Source organism: Nycticebus coucang, chromosome 6, assembly GCF_027406575.1.
Source record: "Nycticebus coucang isolate mNycCou1 chromosome 6, mNycCou1.pri, whole genome shotgun sequence".
Lineage (NCBI taxonomy): Eukaryota > Metazoa > Chordata > Mammalia > Primates > Lorisidae > Nycticebus > Nycticebus coucang.
In genome coordinates this window covers 69,439,930-69,454,912 of record NC_069785.1, presented here as the reverse complement: position 1 = coordinate 69,454,912, position 14,983 = coordinate 69,439,930, and the positions used below count along the sequence as shown (strand labels likewise).

The 14,983-nt window shown below is 51.1% G+C and overlaps 1 protein-coding gene across 1 annotated transcript in view; it reads right to left on the bottom strand.

Moving 5' to 3' along the window:
• Positions 1–1,339: 1,339 nt before the first annotated feature.
• Positions 1,340–14,983, bottom strand: part of SMAD6 (SMAD family member 6) — a 79,271-nt gene continuing 65,627 nt past the window's right edge. Inside the window, exon 4 of the mRNA XM_053594641.1 lies at positions 1,340–2,348. Coding sequence (XP_053450616.1) covers positions 1,807–2,348 — 542 coding nt within the window. The 3' untranslated portion in view covers positions 1,340–1,806. The remainder of the gene's footprint in view (positions 2,349–14,983) is intronic.

Here is a 14,983-nt window from a genome sequence, read left to right as displayed (position 1 = left end):
ATTAGCAGAGGTGGTGATAGTCTACTGGCAAAATTTAACAGGGAAACCAAGTTCAATGGTGCTATTTCTTGGAGGAAGCGCTGGTCATGATTCCTGCTCCTTGGCATTCACATTCTTGTCTAACATCATAACAGGGATGGTTTGTATAATTAATACAAAATGGCAGAAGCGATAGTATGTCACTTCTGAAATATGATTCTAGAGGACAGTGGTTTCACTCTTGGGTCTCTCTTTTGGATCACTTGCTCTGGGGAAGCCACATTGTCAGCAGCCCAGTGGAAACACCCACATGGTGGGGAAATGAGGCCTCCCATCCTCCTACCAATAGCCATGAGCAGGTTCCCCAGAACCAGTCAAGACTCAGATGACTGCAGCCCTATGAGAGACCCTGAGCCAGAACCACTTAGCTGAGTTGCTTATGAAATTGCTGACCCCAAAAAACTGTGGGAGATAATAAATGTTAGTTGTTTTAAGCCACTAAATTTTGCAATGATTTACTATGCAGCAAGAGATAATACACAGGACTTGTCAGAGCACTTAATACTCTAATGTAAATCTCTAAGAAAGAAGATACACAATGTAACATTCCCCTTAGTTATCTGGCCAAGGAGGTTTTCTTTTTTTTGAGAATATTCTTGGGAAACCTCTGATCTAATGAAATGGCACTGGTCCTACAATTAAATGTAACCTCTAACTTAGATTTTATCTGATGAGCGAGTGATTTATCCTTCCAGATCCTCAACTTTTCCCTTCCATAAAGTAGAAATACACGTCTGCCTTTAGATAAATTAATACAGCCCCAGATGGGCAGATTCGGAGCTATTCAGTAGTGATGGCTGGTGGTAGGATGGCTTGTCTAGGTCTTAGGGGAGCCTTGCCATGGAGCTTTGGGTGGTTCTACAAGGTGGCAGGTCGGCCCAATGCCCAACATCTCAGATATCCTTTCCTAGGCCATTTCTCCAAAGTGGGAAGAAATCATGTCTTAAAGTTTGTGCATAGCTCAGAGATGAGAGCACGGACCTGGGTGCCTCTAGGACAAGGCATGGACCTCCCGCATCAGACCGGGAGAACTTGCCCAGGATAAATGACTTGTGTGTCTTCCTTTCCCCCAACCCCATTCCTAACCAGTGGACACACCACAGGCATGAACAGGAAAAAACAACAAAACCTTCTCTGGTTTACTTAAAAGTAAACATGTCCTTCCTTTCTTTCCAATCTGTTCCCTCTACATTTTGTCTAGTAAAAGACTGAAATCAAGTCGCAGGGTTCCTGAGGGGTCAGCAACCCACTGAAGCTCTCCATGTCCCTCTTTGTAAAAAGAAGACAGTTTAAAAACGACTATAATGCGAATACTTTATTATCAATGAGTGACTGGTATTAGCTTTTTGTCTGGGCATTAATATTTCAAAAACCATACACCAAACCCAGGCATTTCCACCTAGCTCTGCTGTATCCTTTTCTTAAAAAACAAAAACAAAACATAAAGAAGGAGGAGGAGGAAAAGAAAGAAAATATATCTGTATTGAAAGAATTATAAGCCAAAGTGCGTCTTTCTTGTTTTGTCCATATACACACATTGCACCATACATAAATAATTACATTGTAAAAATGACTCCATAATTACAAGTATAATATATATTTCCATATAATATATAAAACTTTATATTAAATCTAGGTAGATGATATTTGGGGGCTTTTGTCCATGGGGCTGTGTCTCTGGGCATGGGCCCCTCTCGAGGTGACAGATGCGGGGGCCAGGGCCTCCCCTCCTGCCCCTCTGCGGGGCCATCGCCTCCGTGGCCACCGCTATCTGTGGTTGTTGAGGAGGATCTCGAGCCAGCAGGGACAGGAGGTGATAAACTGCCGGGAGTAGCAGGGCCCCCAGCCCTTGGCGAAGCTGATGCGGACGCTGTTGGGGTCGTAGGGGCCGTCGGCGGCGTCGGGCTCGGGCCCCTGCTGGAGCAGGCCCGAGCGCTCAAAGTCGAACGCCTTGATGGAGTAGCCGGGCGGCACCTTGCGCACGACCAGGGCGCGGCCGCCGGGCGCATCCAGCGTCGGGGAGTTGACGAAGATGGGGTGCTCCCCGCGGTTGTAGGCCCACACACCGTCCGGCTCCTTGCTGAGCAGGATGCCGAAGCCGATCTTGCTGCGCGTTCGCCGCACCGACTCGCTGCGCTGCTCCAGGTTGAGCTGGCCCAGGCAGAAGCCGCTGCCCTGAGGTAGGTCGTAGAAGATGCTGACGGCCTGGTCGTACACCGCGTAGAGGCGGCCCACCCGCGTCCGGTGCTCCCAGTACGCCACGCTGCACCAGTGGCTCGGCTTGGTGGCGTCGGGAGACATGCTGGCGTCTGCAAGGCAAGCACAAGAAGTTGCAGGGTTATTCGAGGTGGCAAGGTGAGTGACACAGAGGCGCACAGGTGCCCACTGCTGTCCATGACGTTTCTTGCAGTCAACGGTCATGTGAGCACCTACTGTGTGCTAGGTTGACCAAGAAATTGATCACACCATGGGACTTGTCTCTCACACATAGACACACACCCTCCCTCACACAAAAAAGAACACAAAGGTTATGAACCCACAGTGCAAGCCAGGGTACCTACTGTGTGCTAAGGGCAATGGATGCAGAGAAGAGACAGAAAACACCCATAAGAGGGGCTGACCGCTGAGCACGGTACTCCCCATGCTTTACAGGCTGGACCCACGTTGTCCTCACTCTTGCTCTAGGCAGCCACCTTCTCACCCTACGGAAGAGCAGCCGGCCCAGGGCCACACAGCTAGTGAGCGGCTGGGCAGGATCTGAACCCATTAGTCAAGCCTCAACCTGACAAAGGAGGGTTAAGCCATTAGGGAGTATAAGACACCACTCAGAGAGGGCTCAAGCATGATAAGGCGGCCTCCAGGATCCCTTCCAGCCCAGAGCTGTGTGATTCCTGTGACGGCCTAGTTTGCTATAAATACAGCTATGTGACTGCTCCCGGCCTCAGCCTTAGTCTCCCACTATCCCTCATCACCCCCCCCAACCTGAGTTGGTTGTCTTGGCAGGAAATGCAAGTTTGCCCCCAAAACTGCAGCCACCTGTGTGTGGTGGAGGTGCCCAGGGTCTCTAAGTGCTAAAGGAAATTGCTCCTAAAGGGCTTTGGGGCCCGACAGCTCTCTACAGCGTGTATTCTCCTCTCTGGGCCTTAGTTTCCCCACTGTACAGCGAAAGGGGTGGCCCACTGTACCTTAGGGTGTCTCCAAGTGTCTGGAGGAGTTTAACAGTTTTCTGAGACCAAAATTAAGATGAAACACAGGCGGAGGCCTGCCTTGCAGGGCAGCCCTGTGCCCCCTGCCCTTGTGTGTGGCCAGCTTACATTCTGAACATTTCTGACATCTGGTCAGAAGTCTAAGAAGTGACATGACTGCTACACTTGCTTCCATACAGGTCCCTGGCCAGGACCTGTGCACAGAGGAAGATGTTCTGCTTCAGGCCTGACAGAACAAAACAAAGCGCTTCAGGGCTCAGCCTGAGAGAAACTGACCAAAGTTCGGTCAAACCCAAGGTAGCCAACACTTCTAAGGACTTCATCCAGGAGCTTGAGCAAGGCTACAGCTCTGTCTGCCTTTGTCTCAGCTCTGCCTGGAAGTCTCTTACACACTGGGAGGCCTGCCTAGCCACCTAGTAGGACACCCCTGCCTGAGGGGCCTCCTGCTGGCTGCTTGCTTTAGGCATGAGTGTGCCCCCTCACCTCACCCTCTGCCTGGTGCTGAGGTCCTCAAGCCAGCCCAGAACTCATATCATTTTCCTTAAAGTCTCCCTCAAGGCCCCCAATGGTCCCAGCTGATGGTCAGGAGAGAGGAGGAATAAGGCCCTGCACTTCTTGTCCTGGACTGTAGCCAGCGGGAAGAGATAGCTCAAACCCTGGCAGATGACATGGCTGCAAGCACCAGGTCAGTGCCAGCAGGTGGACAGCACTAATAGCCAGACCCTAAGCTCCAACACCCCAACCCACCCCACTCCTCTTCTCCCCATCCATCTAATCGACACAGGTGTCAGCCTTGCATGAAACTCCAGCACCAACCAACACTACTTGCCAATCAGCAAGAATTCCATAGTGCATGGCGCAGTGGGGAAGCGAAGACCATTTGCCTGGGAGAGGGGAAGGGCGATGGCATCGCTGAGCACCTTCTGTGAGCCAGGCTCCTTCTTCACCACAGCCTGGCCTCACCTCTGTTAGCACTCCACTTCACAGGGGAGCAAACTCAGGCCCAGGATACACACTAGTGAAGGCTGGGGCCAGCCTCGGCACCAGACCATCCTAGGCGGAGTTCCAGACAGGCTCCTCCCTAAAATCTGTGTACTGAGATGTCCAAGTCCCCTTCTCCAAGCCGCTCTTTCCCTGCTTGTGACCACGACTGCTCTCATGTCTGTGGTCCCACAAGCTGAGGAGTCACTAGCCCCACCCCATTGAGCTCACTTCATTATCTGGCTGAGGGAACACCCCCTTTACAGATAAGGCTCTAAGAGAACCACCTCGCCATGAAGAGGCAGCTCTGGCCACTCCATGGTAAAAAGCAAAGAAGCAGTTCAGCCTGTGGAGAGTGAGCCTGGCAGGCAGGCAATGGGACCTTGAGGGTGCTGTACTTTCTCTTTCCAGGTCTCCAAAAGCTTTTCAAAGCCACATGGGACTTGCTGTCTCCCCTCTCTCAGTTCCCCCATCCCAGCCAAGCCAAATGCCCTCTTTCTTTCCTCTATCTCAAGACCCATGTCCACGCCTGGCCTCATGCCCCACACAGGGATAGTACTCTATGGCTGGGGATGAATTCCAGAGCCGCCCTAGGGCGCAGCCTCCCTCAGCCATCTGGCTCAGGGACACCCCATCCCTTGCAGCTTGAAGGTTGCACAGACTGGGTAATACCTCATCATGCCTGGGTTCTTGGCCAAGTCTCCCAAATTCCAGGAGATAGACTGTTGCCTCTGGGAAGCCCTCTCACTCCTGGGGTACCTTACCAGCAGCCCCTTCTTTGGCCCAAACAGGTGTCTGTCTTGCAGGCCAGTGCCCCCTAGCTCATCTGCACTGTCCTGGGTAGGAAAGGATGTATACACCATCACCACCCCCCGCCCCTGCCAAGGCTTCATACAGCCTCCCCAGGACTCTCTTGAAACAAAAAGGAAGAAGGGAGGAAATAAAATCTATCCCAAGTGTCTGCCCACCATCCCCACCCCCATCGGATGCTACCCAGCAGGCTGAGGGCAGTGAAGGAGTGGTGGGCAAGGTGGGTAGGTTTCATGTCTGATCCTGTGGGTGAGCCACCTGCTCTCAGTCTCCCCATCCCCACCCTGACCCAGCTCCTGGTCTTGGGGCTCCAAAGTCTGAAGATTCCCTGACTCCATCTCATCTAGTGAGACCCGACAGTGGGGTTCCACAAACCAACAGTTTTTAACAGGGGAGTTGGGAATGATACAGGGTTACCAATGCTCTACTTTGTGAGCTAGAGGTCTATTTTTTACCTTATTTTTATTTTTTTTCACCATGAACCAATGAAAACTTAGTCCTAAGACTGGCCTACAAGGACTGCTAATGGATTCCAATAACCTTGTGCCCCAAGGAGGGTGTCCTGGAGGTGTGTGGAGTGACTTGGCCCAAGGACAAACAGCAGTAGGTGGCAGAGCTGGGGCCAGAACTCGAGCAGAATTCTACTCTAACCCTTGTTGCATGATCCAAAAGGTTTCAGAATAAGACAGACCTCAGACTGCCACCACTGGCTGGATGTGGGGCCATGGACAAACTGCTGAATGTCTCCAAGCCTCGGTAAAATGAACTGGTTAGTAATTGAATGCCTCGCTCACATCTTTGGATTTTCTGGAAATTTCAGCAACAAATCAATTGGTTGCAGAAAGAAACAGCTGCCTTGTTCACTGGCTCCAGTGTTGTCCTTACCCTTCAAAGGCCAGGGATCCTTGAGGGTGTTGAGGGCATGACCCAGGGTCACCATGGTAGAAGATTTCAATAGGATAGTGGGTGACGATGCTTTTGCAAATTGTAAGCACTTTACAAATGTTACAAGTTAGCTTCTAGCCTGGTACCTGCAGTGACAGGTGCTCAGGGAGTAAAAGAAAGGAAAAACAGAGCTGAGTATCTCAATGTGTAAAACAAAGACAAGCCTTGCTCTGGCTCAACACATATGTGCACGCAGACTCCATGTGGCATGTCCAACACAAGGTGACCCGCTTTCCGTGACACCATGAGAAGGCAAGTGCCCCCTAACCCGTGGTCTGCTCTGAACTTCCTACAGCTGTACAGCCCTCACACCCCCTGACACCTCAAGGCCACAGCCTGGGCTGCCACTCAGGGTGTGAGAGGACAGTCTCTTGTAGAAGGATCTTTTTCTGCCCGTGGCTCCAAGGCTGTGCTCCCGCCATCTCCCACAGCCATCAGCCTAATTAGGAACCAGCTCTTTAATTGCAAATAAATACCGGGGAGTCAGACCCGAGTGAACAACATCAAAGATGACCGAGCTCTGACCGAAACTCCCGCTCACTACCCCCTGCTCAGGGCCTGGCCTAATTCCCAGCCAGGCCCTGGGTCCCGCTGGGAGCATTCCGGGGGGAGGACAAGAGGCAATGTGTCTGGGGTGGATCTGGGAGAGCGGCACCAGCCCGGGAGGCAAGAGTCCTGCCTCCTGGCTCTGATCCAGCAGGTCATCTCCCTTCTCTGGCCTCAGTCTTCCCATCTGAACAATGAGATCATTACTTTTCTCAGCTCTAAATTCCTATGATTTAGTGAATACTCACAGCAGCTCTGGTCATAACCACCCAAACCCAGAAACCAGCTCAGATGTCTACTGACAGGAGAATGGATAAACAAACCCTAGGCACATCCATCCAATGAAACACCATTCATTGATAAAAAGAAGCATACTTCTGAAACCCATGACCGGGCAGGGAATCTCACACGCATCCCTCTATGTGAAAGCAGCCTGGCAGAGAAGAAGATACGCTATTTGTTTCCACGGCTGTGGAATTCTCAAGTAGGCAAACTAATCTGTGGTGACAGAAATCAGAATCGTGATTACTTCTGGGGAGTAGGATGGCTGGGAAGGGATATAAGGGAACTTTCCAGGCTTATGGAAATGTTTGATATCTTGATTGAACGATGGAAACGAGGGTATACGTATTGTCAGAAGTGGCTTAAGAGCTATACGTTTCATGGTAGGAATGATACCTCTGAAAAAATTAAAAAGAAGAAAGTGGCAATGTCTTGCGGCTGTCCTAGAGTGGCCTCAGCAGGGCTCTGCAGTTGCCCAGGGACAGTCCCTGTTCCCTCCTGGTAGTGCCCACATTCCTGCCACCAGAGGGTGGTGGCTGCTTGCACAGGGCGACTGGTCCCAACAATAGGCCTCCCCTGCACAGAAGCCAGCACCTCCAATGGCTGGCATTCCTTCCTCTTGGCCTCTCTGCCCAGGGGTGGGTGCTGCAAGCCCAACATGTAATTTGGTGGGGGTGCTGGGGCACCAAGGGGTCCAACTGCAGTCTGGGGGAGGCAGGGAGAGTTGAGATCCCAAGAAAAGCCTTTAGCTTCTTCGAATCAGCAGTTTTCTGTCAAAACAAAGGGCAGGGACGTTCCTGTGTGCTCGCCCGAGGGCTGCGTGCTCTAAACTGCAGCCTGTTTTCTTCCTGCTTCCCCCTTTCCTTTTGGCCAAACTGCCCTGGACTGGGCCATCCTGTGAAGGACCCAGCATTGTGCCCAGATTAGACTCAAAGGCTCAGAGCGTCTGCAGGCGGCCCGGTCCTGAGGCCCAGGAGAGCCAGGCGCTCCTCCACGTTCTAGGTCCTCACTGCCGCTTCACACCCACCGGGCCACAGCCACCTCCCTGCCTCTCAATGGGCTGGGCAGACGGAGCCTGCTCGGTCACACATCCATGAGCCTGAAACAAGGGCAGACGAGCCCAGGCCCCACCATGAGCTACAAAGAGAGATTTGAAGTCTCAGAGGCCCTGAGAGGTTAAATGACTAGCCTAGGGTCACCCAGCAAGTTGGTGGCAGAGCTGGGGAGGACCCTGGGCCTGGCTTTTCCAATCCCTTTTCCACAGGGCTGCACTGGGGCCTCCTGCCCTCTTGGAAAACTCCTTTCTGTGTCCCATGTCATGCCTGTGGCTTCAAGTTCCCATCCAACCGGCAGCTTTTCATCTGTGGCTCCCAGGCCTGGGAGTAATTATGTGGCCCTGCATCTGGTTAACCTAACACCCCTTTTAAAGCCTTGTTTGCCCATTAGATAAGTAGTTTTTGTTATCAAACTTAGAGGGAAAAAAGGAGTTTCCACTTAACCCTCCTTTGTCCTTTTAAGCTGCAGAAATGGCTTCGGGTTTTGCAGCAAGTCTAGAGATGCAGCATTAATTAGAGAGGCCCCCTTTTTTCCCCTCGGTTAAGGGAGGGGAAGCCCAGGCCCTTATCCACGGGCTCCGGCAGTAAAAGCGGAGAAGGAATGTGCACGGGGCCATGTTAACGGTCAAAAGCTTAGAATGAGCCTCCCTGCTGAACTCTTTCCAAAAGCCGGCCCAGCTGACAGGAGTTTCCTCTTATTTGCTCCTACCCACCCCTCCCCGCACCCCACCTCAGCTCCAGCACCTTTGGCTCCTAGAGGAAGCCCGGCTTCCAAGAGGAAGTGCCTAATCGGTCATTACATCACGGGCGGTCTGGCCACCACCGCAGCCTGCCTGCTCATGGCCCACCTCAAGGGCCCATCCAGCTGCTGGTCTCCGGGCCTGAGACTGCTGGCCGCCACCACTCTCCAGTCACTCAGCTGGTTGCTGGTGTGGTGGGGGTGACCCCCAAGACCTGGAGTGTGGTGGGAGCATAAAGGGAGAGTGACAGCAATAAGAGAAGGGAAGCTGGAGAACATGCCGGCCACGTGGCCAGTGTGCAAAAACTGAGGCCTTGAGAGGTAAGGTGACTTGCCAAGGTCACAGCAGAAACAGTGATATGGCTGAGGACCAGATGGGTGTCTCCTGCAACAGGACTGGGCTGAAAGCACCGGCTCAGGAGTAAAGCTGCCTGCATGTGAATCACAGCGCTGCCATTCCACAGGTGTGAAGTCTTGGGCACATGATTTCACCCTCCTCCCCAGGCCTCAGTTTCTGAACCCGTAACATGGGGTTGTAATCAGTAGTTATTTCATCAGGGTGCTGGGATTAATTTCAAGTGTGTCAAATAATGCCTGGCTCAAAATAAGCACTCCATAAATTAACAACCAATTATTATTACCAGCAGGCCCCCTTATCTGTACATATTATTTATATAAGTTATATAATGGAGTGACTCAGCAGGTAAAGTTCTACAGATATTCATGTCAGGTAATGACATCTGCAGAGTTGAGAACTGAGAGGAACTAAGAACAGTAATAATAATATAATATACCAGCCCCCATTTAAGAAACCTTTCCCAAATGCCAGAGTATGAAGCACTTTAAATGCACTACCTTACATATGTAAATCCTCTTAGTCACTCCCATTTTAAGACAAGAGAGCTGAGGCCTGATAGTCAGGTAGCCTGACCAAAGTCATCAGCTAGGAAGTTGTAAATCCCGGAGGACTACAGGGTAACAGCACAGGGACCATGCTATACACAAAATAATTCAGCTGTGTCCACTCCAAACCATCATGTGGTGGCTCTGCAGAGACTAAACATTGCAAGGGTCCTCAAATGTGGCAATGCTGATGCCACTGCCCCACCATATGCTGCCCACCTTAGGCAGTGGGTTTTTTGGCTTTTTGTTTTTTTTTAAAGACAGAGTCTCACTTTGTCGTCCTTGGTAGAGTGCTAGACATCATAGCTCACAGCAACCTCCAACTCCTGGGCTTAGGTGATTCTCTTGCCTCAGCCTCCCAAGTAGCTGGGACTACAGGTGCCTGCCACAACGCCCGGCTATTTTTTGTTGCAGGTTCAAACCCGCCGCCCTCGGTATATGGGGCTGGCACCCTACTCACTGAGCCACAGGTGCTGCCCGGCAGTGGGCTTTTCAAATAACAGCTATGGCCCTGTGCCCACCTGCAAACACATAGACTTTTTGGGCATTCAAGTATAGTTTCTCCCTCACTCAAACATTCCACCCCTCCAAAATACAAAACTGAGCATTTTCTAGATGTGCTGCCCTAACGAACACTGATCTTGAGAAAGGGCTGCTGCATCCCTAGGGTGGGACTGCTCTGAGCTCTGCATCCATTATCCCTTTGAACCTTGCAAGTTCAGGAGGTAGGGTCAGCCCCATTCTCACAACAGACTCAAAGTCACACAGCAGTGCAGTGTGGGCATCTCACCCGGGCCTGCCTGACTCAGAGCCCACCCTATCTCTGAAGGCTGGGCCCTCTGTGCTGCCTCATTCACTCCCTCTGGTCTTTTGGGTGGTCCACAGAGCCTCCCTCCCCTGCCCCAGGAGGGGTTTAGGAGCAATAGGGGGCATCCTGACAATCAGCAGGCGCCTCCCTGGGCTGTTCCTGGCCTTCGCCAAGGCGAGGCGGACAGGCCCTGCAGACAGACCTTTCTTTCAGGCTTAGTGCCCTGACAATGGCCGGCTTGGCTCCCCTGTCCCTGGTGGAACAAAGTGGAGGCCAGGGCTGAGATTCTTTGATCTTGTGCAGTATTCAAACAAATCCTGAACAGATGAACTCATCTTGCAACCCTGACACAAAACAAGCTTTTGCCCAAGCTCTAATCCACAGGCCTCCTCCATATAGATAGTTTCCCCAGGAGCTGCCAGGCCCATCACTCCAGTGGGCAGGGGACCAACCAGAGGATGAAACCGAGGGCTCCACCTCTGTCAGCATCCCAATACTGCATCCCACCCTGTGAGACTGTTCCAGGTTCCCTGGGCCAAGCAGCTTTTTCTCTGAGTCCCCAGGGCTCTGTGGGATAAGCTCCCTTCTTCCAACACTCTCTGCAGGCAAGCTACAACTTTGAAGCACTACAGGAGGCTGACATCAGTGATCTCCTCCATTGGAGGGCAGGGCGGATCCATCAGCCCCTCAAACTCTATCCCAGAAAAGTAGTGTCCCCCCCCCCCCCGCCCCCACCAGGAAATCTTAACAACTTAAGCCTGAAAAGAAAAAGACCACCTAGGAAGCAAGGCAGGGAACCCCTCAGGCCCTTGGGGAGGAAATGAGCCCAGGAGGGGAACTCTGGTTCCCTGTGTCCTGAGAGGGAAGGATGGTAAAGACTGAGAAACAGAGCAAGATAAGCAGCTTATAAAATCAGCCCACGTTTTGAGAAGGAACCAGTTTCTGCAACAAAAGCCTCTGAACTTTGCTCCCATTCCAAGTCCTCTTTTGTTTTATTACAAAGTCAGACTCTGGAGTATGTTTGCTTTCTTACTCAGAGACCACCTGGGGTGGGAAAGCCTTGCTTTTATTGCCCCTGGAAAGATTCAAAATAATACTATTTGTGTGAGATAACAAAACAGGGTTCTTTGGTCCACAGGCAAGAGGTGGTAGTTGTGAGATGGGAAGGGGACCCTCAAATCCTCCTAGCCTCCAGGTGTGCACTCCTATGGCCAAACTGATCAATTAATTCACACATACATCAGTACCCTCACTGGTCTTGAGGGCAGTTATTCTTATGTTGGGCTGGGCCTAGCTGCTCATCTCAGGCCTTAAGGGCACAGTCACCAATGCAACCCAACCCTGACCTCCCCAGTGAACTCAAGAGCAGAGAATAAAATTGGCCCTTTGGAGGTTCACACAGGCACAGTCTGGGCGTTAGAGGTGCAGGGAGGCTGGTTTGTGGCAGATGGAGGGCAATATGCTTCAGGGAAGCCCATCTCTGAACACATTCCCCATCCTGAAGGTCCCAGAGCAGGTCCATTTTTCTTTTATTTCCCAAATACAATTTGTATTTTATTGCCAAACCTCCTGCCTCAGACCTCTCCTTGGACCCAATACAAAGTCATAAAAGCAAAGTAAACAAAAAATTGTCCCCAGCCAACCTGTCCAAGCTCTCAGCCATACTGGTGCAGAAACATCCTGGGGGTAACCAGGTGATCCACCTGCCTGGCCTCCTCGGATCACTGGCCTCGTCTCTTGCTTACTCAGCGTGCGCTTGTCCATTCCATTCCCTCTTCATCTGGAAGTCTCCCTGAGACCACTGGTAGTGAGTAAAGCTATGTTACTGTGGACAGGTGACTATATCTCTGAGTATCAGAATCAGCTACATAATTTTGGGGTCCCGGTGCAAAATGAAAACGCAGGGTCACTTGTTCAAAAATTATTAAGAATTTCAAGATGGTAAAAGCAGAGCATAAAATTAAGTGGAGATCACTTCTGAGCAGGAGCACTGAGCAGCCGGACACACTGCACACCCATGAAGCCAGCCCTGCTGAGTGCTGGTTTCCTCTAAGAGATTACCTAACTCCAAGGGGTAAGGGGTTTTAGAGGAGGGTCTAAGATTAGTAACCAGCAACTCAAACACTGAGACTTTCCGTCCCCATTCCCCAGCATTTGTCAGAATCATCTAGACCCCAGTCATCTCCTTTGGGTATGAACACCAAACCCCTTCTCTGTGACACTCTATGCCACAGAGTGGAGAAGGGGACTTGTCTCCACCCTACTGACCTATCAGCAGGTTGGCCTGGGATTTGACTGGCCTCATAGTTCCTCTTCTTCCCCAGGGAACTGCACTGTATGGCCTAAGAGGGGGCTCTCAGCAGTGGGGTGCTCGAGGGAATTTTACATTCAAGGGCTAGAAGGGCTCTTGAGCAATCACCTTTCTTCTCCCCTACACCGCCCTATCCCCTGGGTTTGAAAAAGGCAAAGCTGCAATAATGTTCCCATTTAACAGATGGTATTACTGATGCTCAGAGGCCAGGATATTAGGCAGCCCAGCAGAAACACTGCCCTTACATGCTGACCTTTGGGATTTGGCCCAGCTAATGAAATGCACATCCCCCGCCACCCCCCCAAAAAAAAAGTTGCCTAAAGCCTACAGTCATCTTGTCTGGCAATGGCTGGATTTAGGCTCGGCTCCCATAGCACAGCGGTTACGGCGTCAGCCACATACACCGAGGCTGAGGATTTGAACCCACCCTGAGCCAGCTAAAAAGCAATGACAACTGCAACAAAAAAACAGCTGGGCGTTGTGGCAGGCGCCTGTAGTCCCAGCTACTTGGGAGGCCGAGGCAAGAGAATCACTTAAGCCCAAGAGTTTGAGGTTGCTGTGAGCTGTGACGCCACAGCACTCGTACCAAGGGCAACATAGTGAGACTCTGTCTCAAAAAAAAAAGAGTGGATTTGGGCGGTGCCTGTGGCTCAGTCGGTAAGGCGCCAGCCCCATATACCGAGGGTGGCGGGTTCAAACCCGGCCCCGGCTGAACTGCAACCAAAAAATAGCCGGGCGTTGTGGCGGGTGCCTGTGGTCCCAGCTACTCGGGAGGCTGAGGCAAGAGAATAGCTTAAGCCCAGGAGTTGGAGGTTGCTGTGAGCCGTGTGATGCCATGGCACTCTACTGAGGGCCATAAAGTGAGACTCTGTCTCTACAAAAAAAAAGAGTGGATTTAATTTCTCTGGCTTACTAAGACTATGAGGATAAATGGAACAGGGAACATGACTTTGAATAGAAATAGAAAAGCCAAAGAATGGGGTGGGGGAGCTGGTTTTCTTATTTGCAAAGCTCTCAAAAGTGAACCTCATCTAACACCAGCCTGTTGTTACTTACCAATTAGACAGTATCATGTGATCCTTGCCAGTCAAGTATACCTGCCTTGATTTACACTAAAGGGGGAAATCAGAGTACCAGAGGTGGGGCATTAGATAATAATTCTTGCATTAAATCCTTTCCTTTAAAATATCCTTTTATAACAAAGAGATACACAATCCATGCCTCTTGGTGAACACAGAGTCCTACATACTGGATTTTCTTAAAGTGAGGGTTGCCTGGATCATTCTCTTATGTTTCTGCAACAATTGAGAGTGCTTTATAATAAGCAAAAAGCTAATATTGACTGGAGAGATCATTAATCCACAATTAAACACTAATATTTGCTGTAGAGAATGCAGAAACAGGAGATTTAAATGTTCCCTACAAAAATGTTGAAAAATGACCTACTGACTTGGCAGAAGCTCACGGCTCTGCCATGGCCACCCACTACTTTGTGTGGCTGTGCCACTGAGCAGGCAAGTTGAAGCTGCTTGGCACCATCTGTGCCCAAGCTCCCGAGCTGCTGGAAAGAGCTGGCTTTTTTGATAGGAAGTGGAGGGTGCAGAGGAGGGGAGGAGCCAACCAGTATGTCCATTCTATCAAGCTAAAAGGCAGACACAACCCCAGAGAGACTCCTGGCCCTAAGCCTCAACCCCAAAGGGTTTCCAAGGCAGAAGGAAGCCAGGATTGGTTCTCACAGCCCCTTCTCCAATGCAAAGACAGTGACTGTAGCCCCATCAATGATAGTACAGGGGTGCTGTTTCTAATACTGCAAGCCTGTTCACAACTGACCCCATTTTAGGTTGTGGAATGTAAAGCTCAAAGAGGTTTAGTGTTTTCCCTCTGGTCCACAAGGTAAATGATGATGCAGGATCAGACGCTCCTCCCACTGCCTTCCACTAAACATCTTGGGAAGAAGGTGAACCATTATCTCAGTTTCGTGTTTCTCAGAGTAATTCTTTTTTTTTTTTTGTAGAGACAGAGTCTCACTTTATGGCCCTGGGTAGAGTGCCTGGCATCACACAGCTCACAGCAACCTCCAACTCCTGGGCTTAAGCGATTCTCTTGCCTCAGCCTCCCGAGTAGCTGGGACTACAGGCGCCTGCCACAACGCCCGGCTATTTTTTGGTTGCAGTTCGGCCAGGGCGGGGTTTGAACCTGCCACCCTCGGTATATGGGGCCGGCGCCTTACCGACTGAGCCACAGGCGCCGCCCTCTCAGAGTAATTCTTTAGCTTGTGTCTGGATGCACGTGGTACACTGTGTGGCCGGAACCAACACAGCAACAACCTGGGGATAACGGTCGTAACTGTCTGGCCTG